The sequence below is a fragment of the Musca domestica genome, unplaced genomic scaffold, assembly GCF_030504385.1.
Source record: "Musca domestica strain aabys unplaced genomic scaffold, Musca_domestica.polishedcontigs.V.1.1 8, whole genome shotgun sequence".
In the NCBI taxonomy this organism is placed as follows: domain Eukaryota; kingdom Metazoa; phylum Arthropoda; class Insecta; order Diptera; family Muscidae; genus Musca; species Musca domestica.
Genome location: NW_026712409.1, coordinates 16,437,640 through 16,452,465, shown reverse-complemented (window position 1 = coordinate 16,452,465; position 14,826 = coordinate 16,437,640). Strand labels below are relative to the sequence as shown.

General features: G+C 36.9%; 1 protein-coding gene across 4 annotated transcripts; it reads left to right on the top strand.

Annotated features, from left to right (window-relative positions):
- LOC101893625 (dynamin-like 120 kDa protein, mitochondrial) lies at positions 1 to 13,246 on the top strand. 4 transcript variants are annotated; one of them, XM_005177041.4, is made up of 16 exons: positions 1 to 214; positions 455 to 758; positions 830 to 965; positions 1,894 to 2,010; positions 2,182 to 2,256; positions 2,323 to 2,912; positions 2,978 to 3,205; positions 4,501 to 4,646; positions 4,719 to 4,883; positions 4,949 to 5,127; positions 5,954 to 6,031; positions 8,627 to 9,021; positions 9,105 to 9,223; positions 12,400 to 12,484; positions 12,566 to 12,770; positions 12,843 to 13,246. In XM_005177041.4, the coding sequence occupies exons 1-16, from the start codon at positions 183 to 185 to the stop codon at positions 12,905 to 12,907; spliced, it is 2,919 nt and encodes a 972-aa protein (XP_005177098.1). In that variant the 5' UTR covers positions 1 to 182; the 3' UTR covers positions 12,908 to 13,246. The 4 variants fall into 4 exon arrangements, with proteins under 4 accessions (XP_005177098.1, XP_005177099.1, XP_005177100.1 ...); XM_005177042.4 differs by having other exon boundaries at positions 4,949 to 5,136; XM_005177043.4 differs by lacking the exon at positions 1,894 to 2,010.
- The last annotated feature ends 1,580 nt before the right edge of the window (positions 13,247 to 14,826 follow it).

The window sequence follows — 14,826 nt, the reverse complement described above, 5'->3', positions numbered from 1 at the left end:
AAATGTCAATTGTCAAGAACAAGAACAAGACTTTTGATCTCATGTCATCACCGACCGTCGTTGCTGGGAAAATAATTTTTTCCTAAATAAAAAAACATTGTGTCACACTGGAAATACAATAGCAGACCATTGGAAGCTTGCAAGGATATTAAGGAACAACTGCTTGACAAACAAAATACAGCATGTTAAGGGCCACAAAACATATTGCACACCGGTAAGTTGAAAGAATTTTCTTAGCTTTGACTGTGGGGAGTTATGAAAGAAATTGGCGTTGTCCCCCAACAGAATTTTTGGCAAAAAAGTTCTTTCTTTTTTGCATTCTTCTCATCTCTTGCTTATTCTATGTGCTCAATTGAATCATCCGTTCGCTTGACATTAAAGGGAAACAACAAATGTTTTTATTTTCAATAGAAAATACTGTCACTTTCATTTATTCTTTTGCGATTTTTTTTAGCGACACAACAAAACGGGTGAATTATTTGTGTCATAAAATTGTGGTTTCAACCAATTCACAGTACTCCACATTGAATTATCGTTATGGCGGTGCTAGCAGCAATCAGCAACAGCAAGGTCATGGCAACGGCGGCAAGCATCATTACTATCGTCATGATTTTCTAGCACCGCACGGTCCAAAGGCCTGGACCATACCACCAAATCGTGGTTACGGCATGGTTGTTGTGCGTATACTACGTGGTGCATTGAAACTACGTTATTTGCTGTTGGGTGGAGCCATCGGTGGTGGCATGACTCTAAATAAGGTACGTTGTGGTTTGGGAAATTAGTTTGATTTGATTTATTGAAAGTTATATAATATTTGTTATTGTTTTAGAAATATGAAGACTGGAAAGATGGCTTACCCGATCTAAAATGGCTAGAAGAAGCCTTGCCTCAGGGTGAAAAATGGAGTCAATTTTCAAAGACATTAATTGAAATTGGTGGTGCCGTTAAGGATGTTATTGAAATTGGTAAGTGTTGAGATGATTGCAAAATAATGTGGTAGTAAAATTGATATAATATTGGAAATATATATAATATTGGAAAGGACTTCTATCTCTCACTTTAAATGCTAATACAATTTATTTCCTAAATGTTTTTCATTAGTCATATGTTGTTATTCACAAAAAGAGCAAACACCATATCAGATATCCAACACATATCTTAGGTTCGATTTATTTTAAGCCATGGCTTTAGACGTTTTGAAGAACTTGGCCATATTCTGTAACCCTATAGGCTGTTATTCGCAAATTTGGTATTCCAGTAGGGTGCAAAACTTTCTCTAAACATTTTTCTGTTTTTTACAAATATTAAAAAAGCCTCGGATTGTTCCTATATCTGAATCGTGTTTTAAGCCTATTTTCAAACACAATCCTACCTCACAACAGTGGATCTTAAAGGACAGTTTTTGTAAAATCCGTTCACACCTCCATATGTGACATTTTCAGACACATTTTTCGAGGAATGTTGGACTCGGAATATGGGTTTGATTTTTAATTTTCTTTTAAATACCAGCTGACATTTTTATATTTTAGAATTGATTTTCTCGGGCCACCATTCCTCAATTAATTTTTTAAGAATATTTGTGTTAAGCAAAGACAGGATTACATGGTAGTTTTTTTTAATTACCATTGAAACCATAATTGAAGATAAATTTCGTAAGGACTTTAAAATGCCGAGAGTATTTAACAAATTTGCATTTGATTCACTTTTTATGTTCTAAATAATTTTGTCATTATTAGTCTTTCTGTGTAGAATTTTACATTGTTTTGAGTTAACACCTTGCCATTGTAATCACGCTTTCACTACAATCTACATTAAATCATAAACTAACCCCCCACCCCCCAACTAAAACCAAAAACCTAACTTACAATAAGGGTTTTGTGTTTTCACATATAGATCCACGTTTGAAACAACTCGGAGAGGACAAGGTAAACGAATGGAGGAAATGGTTTGATAGTCGTTTGGATGATGCCATCGAAGCAGCCGATTATCAAGTGGTGGCTAATGTCGAACGTACGTTATTTGTATTCTATAAAATTGATTGATTTATATATATTTAGTACAAATATAGATGTTTTGTTTTTTGAATTTAAAGTGAGAGATGTTGTTGCTTGCTCCTCTATTTTTGTACTAAGTTTTGCTCTGTTTTATAATGGAATATACGTTTATGTCTTTACGTTTTAGCCAAGGATGATTTGAAAGCCAAGACCACAGTTGCTGCATTGAGTCTGTCTCAAGATGATAGTCGCAGAAAGTATGGTAAGCCTTAAAATTATTATTTCCAAAGAGAAATTTGATAATAATTTTGGTATTTTTGTTTTCCAGAAACTCTACAATCCCAAGTGGAAACATTGCAAACGGAAATAATGAATGTCCAAATAAAATATCAAAAAGAATTGGAAAAAATGGAAAAGGAAAATCGTGAGCTGCGCCAACAATTCCTCATACTGAAACAACAGAAAAAGACAGGCACCAAGAAAATCAAAAAATCTCTCATAGATATGTATTCAGAGGTGTTGGATGAATTGTCGGGTTATGATACCAGTTATTCGATGGCTGATCATTTGCCACGTGTTGTGGTTGTGGGCGATCAAAGTAGTGGCAAAACATCAGTATTGGAGTCGATTGCAAAGGCCCGTATATTTCCCCGCGGCAGTGGTGAAATGATGACCCGAGCCCCAGTTAAGGTTACTCTAGCCGAGGGCCCCTATCATGTGGCACAATTCCGTGATTCAGAACGTGAATATGATTTAACCAAAGAATCCGATTTGGCTGAGCTACGTCGAGAGGTTGAGTTTCGCATGCGAGCCTCTGTGCGTGGCGGTAAAACTGTCAGCAATGAGGTTATATCAATGACCGTTAAGGGTCCCGGTCTACAACGCATGGTCTTGGTTGATTTGCCCGGCATTATTTCGGTAAGTTGCGATTGATTTTTCGTTATTGCTTTTTGTTTTTTAATGTTGATGGATTTTCTTTGTAGACCATGACCGTGGATATGGCATCAGATACCAAAGATTCGATACATCAAATGACCAAACATTATATGAGCAATCCAAATGCCATAATTCTGTGCATACAGGATGGCTCCGTTGATGCAGAACGCAGTAATGTCACCGATTTAGTAATGCAGTGTGATCCATTGGGACGTCGCACCATCTTCGTACTTACAAAAGTGGATTTAGCTGAGGAATTGGCCGATCCGGATAGGGTAAGTGCAAAAAAATGTGTATAACATAGCGAAAATCTCCATTCTGTTGGTCTGCGAAAAAAATCAAGGAAAATCCAGATGTGGCTCTGACAAAAAACTCCATACATATATCTAGGTTTGAAGATTTGTTCAAACGTTTAGAAATCCTTAAAAAACTGCCATAAGAAAAAAATCCTGAAACTAGTTGTCAAATGGGCTATACTGACCGACCTTATACAGGGTGAGATGAAAAAAACTGCAACCAACTTTAGACTGCTGTCATTTCTAAGCCACTTGAAATGTGACTTCATCGAAATCCGCGTCGCAGTGACCGAAAAGTGGCTCGTGAGCTGAACATATCGCAATATTCCATTCGGCAAATATTGACAAATGAGCTCGGGGTAAAGCCATTGAAATTCCAAAAAGTGCAACAACTTACACCGCAACAGAAAGAAAACAGACTCAAAAGAGCTAGAGTTGCTTCGCTTGGCCGAAAGTGGTGAACTGCCGAATTTGGTTTTCTCCGATGAAAAAACATTCGTTGTCCAGCGGTTTGTTCGTTGTCCAGTAAAAATGATCGTGTTTACTTGCCAAAGAGGTCAGCTGAAAATTTGTACCTTCGGTTGACCACCAGAACTCAAGCCTAAAGGGCCATGATGATGGTGTGGGCCGCCATAACAGCCGATGGTCGCTCTCCGCTCGTATTAATCGACCAAGGCATCAGAATAAATTACGAATATTATCGCGAAAATATTCTGGAGGGTCTATTAAAGCCTTGGGCACGCAAATATTTTGGCCGCAGACTTTGGACATTCCAACAGGACTCAGCACCATCGCACACAGAACGCGCTACCCAAGAATGGTTATAAAATGATGTTCCTCGCTTCATTTCTAGCGCACAATGGCCATCAAAATCTCCGGATACCAATCCCTTGGTCTATTGTGTCTGGAGTATTTTGGAAAGCAAGGTTCATTAAAAAATACCAAAGTGTCGATCACTTCAAGCAAGTGCTTCGCCGGGAATAGACCAAAATACCGCGGAGCAACATTCGGGCAGGGTGTAACGGTTTCAAGGACATAATTCGTGCCAAAGGTGACCAATTCGAACAAATCTAAACTTGATGCTATTTCCGACATTTTTTGCTTTCATTTACTAAAATTAAAAAAATATGTAAAAATTATGGCGTTTTTTTTTATCTCACCCTGTATATGCAGCAATTGAGGATCGGTGGCAGATTAAAAATATATTTTTGGAATTTTATATTCATTCGGATATTGGTCAAATAAAATTACTTTAATTTTTTATTTCTTTCTAGATTCGCAAAATTCTCTCGGGAAAACTATTCCCCATGAAAGCCTTGGGTTATTATGCTGTGGTCACGGGCCGAGGACGCAAAGATGACAGTATAGAAGCCATTAGGCAATATGAAGAGGACTTCTTTAAGAACTCCAAATTATTCCAGTGAGTTTGTTAACTCATTTTCAATTCATATTAATTATAAAAATTAAACTCATTCCTCTCTGACTTCCACAGACGTCGTGGTGTTATAATGCCCCATCAGGTAACCAGCCGCAATCTTAGTTTAGCCGTTTCCGATCGCTTTTGGAAAATGGTACGCGAAACCATAGAACAACAAGCTGACGCCTTTAAGGCTACACGTTTTAATTTGGAAACCGAATGGAAAAATAACTTCCCAAGGTAGGGATTTTTTTCATTGTCCCTATTTTTAGGTTTTAAAAAAATGTTTCATTTTTCTCTTCCAGACTACGTGAATCCGGCCGCGATGAGCTGTTCGACAAGGCCAAGGGTGAAATACTCGATGAAGTTGTAACGCTATCACAAATTTCAGCCAAAAAATGGGAAGAAGCCCTGAACGATAAACTGTGGGACAAATTATCGAATTATGTTTTCGAGAATATTTATCTGCCGGCGGCTCAGTCAGGTTCTCAAAGTAATATTATAACCGTTTATTTTTAAGTTAGTTTTGTTTGCCAAACTAGGATTCAGAGAAACATTATTTCAAGTTGCGCGCTCTTTGATTCTTGTATCATTTTGTTGTTTGTTTGTTTGTTGTGTTCGGCCCAGCAAATGTTTTTGTTTTTATGTTTCCAAAGCAAGAAGTGTTTATGTTTTATTTTTGAAAAACTGGGAAGTTTTTCCCCGCTTAGATTTTTTTAGGAGTTTAAGGTTTAGTATAGCTCTGCGAATTTTTATATGTACATAAATATGTAAATGTCTGTATATATTCTAATGGTATGTGGAGTTAAATGTAACAAATCCATTTAGCCTCAGATCTAACATAGCACAAAGATAATGATTTCATATCACAGAACCAATTTAACCGATATCAAAAGATTGATTTCAAAATTTCTGTAAATGGATTTGTTTACTTAATGGAATTATATAAAATTGTATACAATTATTTTTATAACCACCCTAGTATTTGAATAACCAAATAGCTTTTATTCTTCATCAATGATTTGGCATGCCTCAAAATTACCTTATATTCTTATTCTTCTTCAAAACACTAAAGACTAGAAAAATTCAAAAATTAATTTAATTTTTGGCATGTTAATCTCTAATATTACCCTTATTTGATATAAACTCTTTAACATTTATGTTTTGGAACAAAAATTGAAAGCATTCTATTCCCAACTTTGTACCCACCCATTGCTTCATTTCATTTACATTATCATTTCAATTTTATTTGTGGCTTTTTCGTTGTGAAATTTTGCTAATACTAATATTCAAATTCTTGGTTTTCAAAGATTCCTTCAATACCATGGTGGATATTAAACTGAGACAATGGGCGGAACAAGCCTTGCCAGCCAAATCTGTGGAAGCCGGTAAGTAACATAATTGTAAAAAAATATATATATATACAGGGTGAGATGAAAAAAACTGCAACCAACTTCAGACTGTTGTCATTTCTAAGCCACTCGTCCGACAGCTGTTAAAATTATTCTGACAGTGTGATTTCTTTATATTTGGCTGGACAAACCACAAGTGGCTATCGTCAGAGCACTCCAGCATTTAAATGTGAATAAATCTTTTGTGTCTCGTACCATCGCTCATTACCGTGCGGATACTGGCAGCGTAGGCCGCCGTCAAGGAAGTGGACGGAAGAAAACAACAACATTAGCAGAAATGGTTTGAAAAGTAAAGAAGCGACTTGTTCGAAACCCGCATCGCAGTGGCCAGAAAATGGCTCGTGAGCTAAACATATCACAATATTCCATTCGGCAAATATTGAAAAATTAGCTCTAGGTAATGCCATTGAAATTCCAAAAAACTGCAAGAACTTACACCGCATCAAAAAAAAAAAATAGACTCAAGAGCCCGCGTCAGGAACCTGCGACGCAATTGCCGAAAAATGGCTCAGGAGCTGAATATATCACAATATTCCATTCGGCAAATATTGAAAAATGAGCTCGGGGTAAAGCCATTTAATTTCCAAAAAGTGCAAGAACTTACACCTCAACGGAAAGAAAATAGACTCAAAAGTTCGTGTCAGAAACGCGTAGCAGTGACTGAAAAATGGCTCGTGAGCTGAATATATCGCAATATTCAATTCGTCAAACATTGAAAAAATGAGCTCGGGGTAAAGCCATTAAAAGTCCAAAAAGTGCAAGAACTTACACCGCAACTGAAAGATGATAGACTCAAAAGCCGGCGTCAGAAACCCACGTCGCAGTGACTGAAAAATGGCACGAGAGCTGAACATATCGCAATTTTCCATTCGGCAAATATTGAAAAATAAGCTCAGAGTAAAGCTATTGAATTCCCAAAAAGTGCAAGAACTTACACCGCACCGGAAAGAAAATAGTCTCAAAAGCCCGCGTCAGATACCCGCGTCGCAGTGGCCAAAAAAATGGCTCGTGAGCTGAACATATCGCAACATTCCATTCGGCAAATATTGAAAAATGAGCTCGGGGTAAAGCCATTGAAATTCCAAAAAGTGTAAGAAAATAGACTCAAAAGAGCTAAAGAGTTGCTTCGCTTGGCCGAAAGTGGCGAACTGCCGAATTTGATTTTCTCCGATGAGAAAACATTCGTTGTTCAGCAGTTTGTAAACAAACAAAATTATCGCGTTTACTTGCCAAAGAGGTCAGCTGAAAATGTGCACCTTCGGTTGGCCACCAGAACTCAAGCGCCGGCCATGGTGATGGTGTGGGCCGCCTTAACAGCCGATGGCCGTTCTCCGCTCGTATTAATCAATTGTGGCATCAGACTAAATGCCGAATATTAACGCGAAAATATTCTGGAGGGTGTATTAAAGCCTTGGGCATGCAAATATTTTGGCCGCAGAGCTTCGACATTCCAACAGGACTCAGCACCATCGCACTCATGTACAAACATCTACATGTACTCAGTGGACCATTTACATGAGGAGGCGAAAGTTCTTCCCTTGCGTCAGCATAATCAAATGCTTTCGTTGCAGTACCTGCTTGGGTTTTATCCTGAGAGTCATCCCAACCATCATATGGTGGATAAATCTCCCCCACCCAGGCGTGTCAGGAAGGACCTGCATGACCTAGAGAGGGAGGTTCAACGCTACAAGAGAGAACCTCTAGATCAAGAAGCCTATAAGGCAGGTCTGAGTGACATTCATACCGATGCAGTCGCGGATGTTATTAGCAGTTATAAAATGAATGCCGTCCTCGGAGTGCGACCCCCCCTTCCATTGCAGTTGAAGAACGTCAGCTGCCTAGACAAACCAGGGTAGTTTTGGTGCAATTACGTTCAGGATGGTGTAGTCGTCTCAATTCGTATTGGCCACGAATTGATGAAGATGTGCGTGATGCCTGCCCGGCGTGTGATACAGGCCCGCACAATACGCTGCACCTCTTTAATTGCACAGTCAAACCTACCCAACTCACTGCAGAAGATCTCTGGCTACAACCCATTAAAGTAGCCGAATTTTTAGACCTGGAGCTGGAACCAGATTAGCAGAACGCAAACGCTTGCATGTACTACTGCTACAACAACAACCATCGCACTCAGCACGCGCCACCTAAGAATGGTTACAAAATTAGGCTCCTCGCTTCATTTCCAGCACACATTGGCCATCAAAATCTCCTGATACTAATCCGTTGGGCTATTGTGTCTGGGGTATTTTGGAAAGTAAGGTTGGCACTAAAAAATACCAAAGTGTCGATCAGCTCAAGAAAGGGCTTCGCCGGGAATGGGCCAAAATACCGCAGAGCAACAGGGGGCAGCGTGTGACGGCTTTATTGGCCGTTTGAAGGCCATAATTCTTGCCAATGGTGGCCAAATCGAACAAATCTAAACTTATCCTAAAATTTGATGCTATTCCCGACAATTTTCATTCAATAAAATTAAAAAAAGAAAATGTAAAAATTATGGCGTTTGACTTTGTTGCAGTTTTTTTTATCTTACCCTGTACTAAATCCCTCTAAAATATCTTGCTTCCTTTCTAGGTTGGGAAACACTGCAAAAAGAATTTATAACCCTCATGGAAAAGGCAAAGAAATCGCCAGATCATGATGATATTTTCGATAATCTCAAAGCTGCCGTTGTCGATGAGTCGATACGTCGTCATTCATGGGAAGACAAGGCCATAGATATGTTACGCGTAATCCAATTAAATACTCTGGAAGATCGTTTTGTACACGACAAAAGCGAATGGGATCAGGCGGTGAAGTTTTTAGAGACCTCAGTCAAGGCGAAATTGGCTCAAACCGAAGAGACCCTCAGTGAAATGTTTGGACCTGGACAATTTACAAGAATCACTCACTGGAAATCACTGACAGAAGATCAAAATAAAAGACGTTATGTTAAAAATGAATTGGATAAAATACTTAAAAATGATGATGTAAGTTTTGGATTCTAAGAGAGAGAGAGAGAGAGAGAGAGAGAGAGAGAGTTTTAAGTTATTTAATTTGCTTGCAATTTTAGAAACATATGCCCACATTGTCGTACGACGAACTGACCACGGTACGCAAAAACCTGCAAAGAGAAAATATTGAAGTAGATACGGATTATATCAGACAAACCTGGTTCCCAGTTTACAGAAGGTAAACAAATAAGAATTAAGTTCGATTTAAATTAAATTCCATAGCATAAACGTCGAAAAATTCTCATAAAGGAGATTAACCCGGGAAAAAGCTTTAACATAAATATACCATAAAAGTCCTTGAGAAAAAATATTCCTAAAAATCAGAGATTCGAAGAGAAACTTCTAAAAAAAGGTGTTTGGGCGAAGTTTAAAGATTTCAGGTATCGCAAAAACATTCCTGATTTAAAAGTCCTAGAACAATATTTATACCCTACAACACTATGTGTTGGGGGTATTATAAGTTTGATTGGGCCAAAAATTATGTAACACCTCGAAATATTGATTTCCCACATAGGAAAGTATATATGGATCTTCCTATCTCGCCGAGTTGAGTCGATCTAGCTATGTATGTCCGTCCGTCCGTCTGTCCGTCTGTTTATGTTAATTTGTAATCACTCTACAGGTTGCAATTATGGCCCGATCTTCACGAAATTTAGAATGGAGGTTAGGGTCAGAATAGAACCCTATATCTTTTGGAGATGATCGCATAATATTTAGGGGTCGAAATGGACCAAAAACTGAAAAAATGTCGGATTTTGCAGTAGCTATACAGGTTGCAATTAAAGACCAATCGACGCGGAACTTCGCTTGTAGCTAGAGTTTAGGACGGGGAAGAAGCCTACCAATTTGGGTGGTCATCGGATAATATTTAGCGGGTAAAATAGACCATATCTTTTGTGTTGAAAAAATGCAAAATTTTTCATTAAACCGCGAATATTTTAAATCCCGGCGAAGAAAAACGTCTAAAAAAATGCATAAAAATATCTCTCTAAAGATGAAAATATTGATTTTGTAAAATTTTCTCATATTTTTTCCATTTTGTCATATTTTTTGCATATTTTCATTTTGAATTAAACATTTGGTAATATTTCTACAGCTAACAATACTAAGTAGTTAGGATATCAGGATATCATATACAGATCGCATTTATGGCCCGATGCTTACGAAATTTTGCATGGGGATAAGATGAGGGTCAGAATAGAAGCCTACTCTTTTTGGAGATGATCGCCATATATTTAGGGGTTGAAATGGACCAAAAAACTGCAAAATTGTCGGCAGGTCGTAATTATACCCCGATCCTCACGCACAATTGAATTGGGGTTACCGCACATTGCCAAAGCCAAGCAGTTTCGGATGGCCATCCAAAAATATTTAATGTGTGAAATAGTTTGCCAACTTTTCTAGACAAAATACGAAAATGTCCATTTCAGTGACTTTTTGGAGAATTCACAAATACAGGAAAGATGCACTTCTGACTATTTCGTTGAAGAATATAGTCAAATGTCTGTATCTCATATAGATGCGTTTCAGTCAAAAACCAATAATAAATGTTAATATTTTGCCACTTATGAGAGATTATAGGTCTTTGGGAAATATTGGTTCCAGATCTAGGAAGACCATTTACGTGCAACATCTTTCAATAAATTGGAAATGAGCAAATTCGTTTAAGTTGCTATTATTCGAAAATTAGAGAACGAAACCTGATGGTTTTCTTTAATTGTTTGTCACAATTTCTTGTGGAATTCTGTCGAGTATTTCGCCTATATAAACTGTATGGTTTATTATAGTGTTGTAGGGTATTCAACGGTCGGCCCCGCTCGACTGTAGCCTTTGCTTACTTGTTTTAAATCCAAAATGTTCTTTCCGATAATTCTCATAAATTCTACATTTTTCGATTTTCTAGATCTTAACTAGTAGAAAAACAGCTTTTTATACCCTCCACCATTCGGAAGGAACTTGAAAATTAAAAAAAAAATCCATAGAAAAATACCACAAAAATGAAAACCTATATATAGGAGGGCTATACGAAGACGTGGGGCTGGATAAGTAATTTTTTGTCATAAGCTGTAGTAACGATTCCGAACTTCAAATACATAATTCGGAACAATTCCGGCGAATAATGTCGCTAATATCTTCAAAATACCAAATAAAGGGAGGTACCCTAGTATGGGGGCTATACTAAGGCGTGGACCTGCATAGACAATTTTCCGTCATAGGTTGTAGTACCCATTACGAACTTCAAATACGAAATTTGACGCAATTCTGGTGAATAATGTCGCCGAAACCCTGGAAATAGCGAATATCTTGGGCTAGCGTTATATGGGTGCTACACTAAAACGTAGACCTATATAGGTAATTCTCTTCACGGGGTGAAGTTCTCAGAAAAAACTCCTTGTGCGGATTTTCAGACAATTTCATTGAAAAATGTGGCTGAAATTAGCAAAATACCGAATATTGGGAGGTACCGTTGTATGGGGCCTATACGATATCGTGGACCTATATAGACAGTTCTCTTTTAGGGGTAAAGTACTCAGAAAGAACTCCTTGTGTGGATTTACAGACAATTCCATTGAAACATGTCACTTAAATCATGAAAATACCGAATATCGGGGGTACCGTTGTATGGGGGCTATACCTAAACAATTCTCTCCCAGAGGGTAAACTATACGAAGTTAACTCTTTGTGTTCATTTTCAGACAATTCCATTGAAAAATGTGACTTAAATCATCAAAATACCGAATATCGTGAGGTACAATTATATGGGGATATACGATATCGTGGACCTATGTAGACAATTCTTTTTCAGGGTGTAAAGTAGTCACGAAGAACTCCTTGTGTGAATTTTCAGACAATTCCATTGAAAAATGTGACTTAAATCATTAGAATACCGTAAATCGGGCGCTATACGATATCGTGGATCTATATAGACGGTTCTCATTCAGATGGTAAAGTACTCACAGAGAACTCCTTATGTAGAATTTCGAACAATTCCATAAAAAATGTCTCTAAACCCATCAAAATGCCGAATATCAGGGTACCATTATATGGGGCCTATACGATATCGTGGACCGATATAGCGCATCTTCGAACTTAACCTGCCTGGAGACAGAAGACAAATCGGTGCAAAATTTTAGCTTCATATCTTTAATCGTTTTGACTCTAGTGTGATTACAAGAGGCGAACAGACGGACATGGCTAAATCATCTTCGATGAGTTACAAACGGAATGACGAACTTAATATACCCTCCATACTATGTATCGAGTAGTGTATAAAAACAATATTTTTCAATCCGAAATTTTTGACGAAATTTTAAAATTTTTTATTTGCTTTTTTATTGTTTTGCGCCATTGCAGACACTTCCTCAAACAAGCCCTGCAAAGAGCAAATGACTGCCGTAAGGCCTATTATTTGTATAGCCAACAAGGAACAGATTGTGATGTAAGTTTTTTTTCTATATTCCATTCCTAGACTTCCAAATCAAATATTTCTTTTTTTTATTAAAAAAAAAAAAAAAAACAGATAAATTGCAATGATGTTGTATTATTCTGGCGTATTCAACAAGTTATACGTGTTACCGCCAATGCCCTGCGTCAACAGGTGATAAATCGTGAGGCTCGGAGACTGGACAAAGAAATCAAAGAAGTTCTCGATGAGTTCAGTGAAGATGAAGAGAAGAAGGCCCATTTGTTGACGGGCAAGCGTGTTACTCTAGCCGAAGAATTAAGTAAGTTAGAATAAAATTCTTCAAAATGCAATTGAAGTTAATGTATATTTTCTCTCGCCCCCCTTTTTTTAGTAAAAGTAAGACAAATTCAAGAAAAGTTGGAGGAATTCATAAATTCATTGAATCAAGAAAAGTAAACAAAAAAAGAAACAACCACAACAACAACAACAAATCAAAGATATTTTCTTGTTTATCTTCTTTTTTTATATAATATGTAAGCCATTGAATATAGTATCTAGTCCCGGTCGTCATACAGCATAATTTCCTTTAAAATTATACGCTTCACAAGCCACCTAATTCTATTAATATTTATTTCCATTGGAGATTTTATTTTGTTTGTTTTTTTCTTTCTGCATTCATTCAATATATTTCTTATTTATAAGATATTCTGAATTCATTGGAATAAAGAAATCCTATTATTGTCCAATTTTGTGAAACAAATAAAATATTGAAAAAAATTGACAACATAAAATAAATGTTCTTTTTTTTAAAGTAGCGGAAGGAGTGGCCACCTGTAGTGCAATTCACTAACTCATTTTTGAATACGCTCCTCTATTTGGAACGATTTTGGCAATTTTCAAAAAAAATAAAACCCGATAAAAATTCTGTTAAAATTTTTAAAAGCCGAATATAGCCGTTATATTAGGATGTATACGACGACGTGGACCCGCATAGGCCACTTTTGTCATACGCTATTACAATATTTAAATGCGAAACAAAAATAATAGCAAAATACCGAATATCGGGAGGTGCCGTTATATGGGGCTATACGAAGACGTGGACCTGTGCGGACAATTTTCTTTCATAGGCTGTAGTATCCATTACGAACATAAAATACCAAATTTGAAACAATTGATTAATGTCGCTTAAATCACCAAAATACAGAATATAGGGAGGTACCGTTAAAGGGGGCTATATCAAAACGTGGACCTACACAGACAATTTTCTGTCATAGGCTGTATTATCCATTACTAACTTCAAATCCCAAATTTAAAACAATTCCGGTGAATAATCTCGCTTAATTACCAAAATACAGAAAATAGGGAGGTACATTATGTGGGGGCTATACCAAAACGTGGACCTAGGTGGCCCATTTTCAATACCAAAATTCCTGTAGACATAATATACATTTAAGTAAAATTTTGTCAACCTACTTCATTTCGTTCAGAAGCTAGAGTGATTTCCATAGACGGACGGACGTCGCTAAATAGACATAGAATTTTATGCTGATCAAGAATATATGTACTTTGTGGGGTCTAAAATGTATATTTCGAGCTGTTACATACGGAATGACTAACTTTATACACCCTCCATACTATGGTAGAGGGTATAAAAATAAGTTGAGATTAACTAAATTTGCATCTATTGGCATAACAAACGTCGAACATGGTGTATTAATTAATTAATTATTCTTAACTTACCAAAAATGTGTCTTATGAGTTTGACGGCATGTAGAAAATTGCTTGGATGTAAAGAAATATTCATTCAGAAAAATCATGTTGTTTGTTCGTTTTCAATATTGTTGAACTTTATTGAGAATTTGGTTGTAAAATGTACACTTATATTACCATAAACAACATGTCAACACTTGCTGCTAATTTTTCTAAATTTACCATGGACCAATATGTTAACTTTAAATTGATTTTAATGTTTTGTTTTTAATATAAAACATGTTTCCCGCCTGATTATTGACGTTTGACACAAATTAGTCGTTACCATTACCATGGTGTGATTGAGAATATCAGAGAAAGTAAATATGGCATCTCATTTTCTTAATGTATTTTATTTCAAACTGGCAATACTGCAATAATTAAAAGGGATAGGAATCCAGCACAGCGATTTTATTCTGCCCCACAATGATAATTTACCTTCACAAACATTGTTAACCACTTTTATTCCTTTTTTTGCAATTGATTTTTGAATACATTTTCCATTACCATGCATGGTGTAGTGGAAAAAAAACAATAAAGGGCAAATCTGGCAAGCCATTTTATAACATGTAAAATTTTTATCTGGCAATGCCGCGGCAATTGACAGTTGATAATAGAAGCCCAAA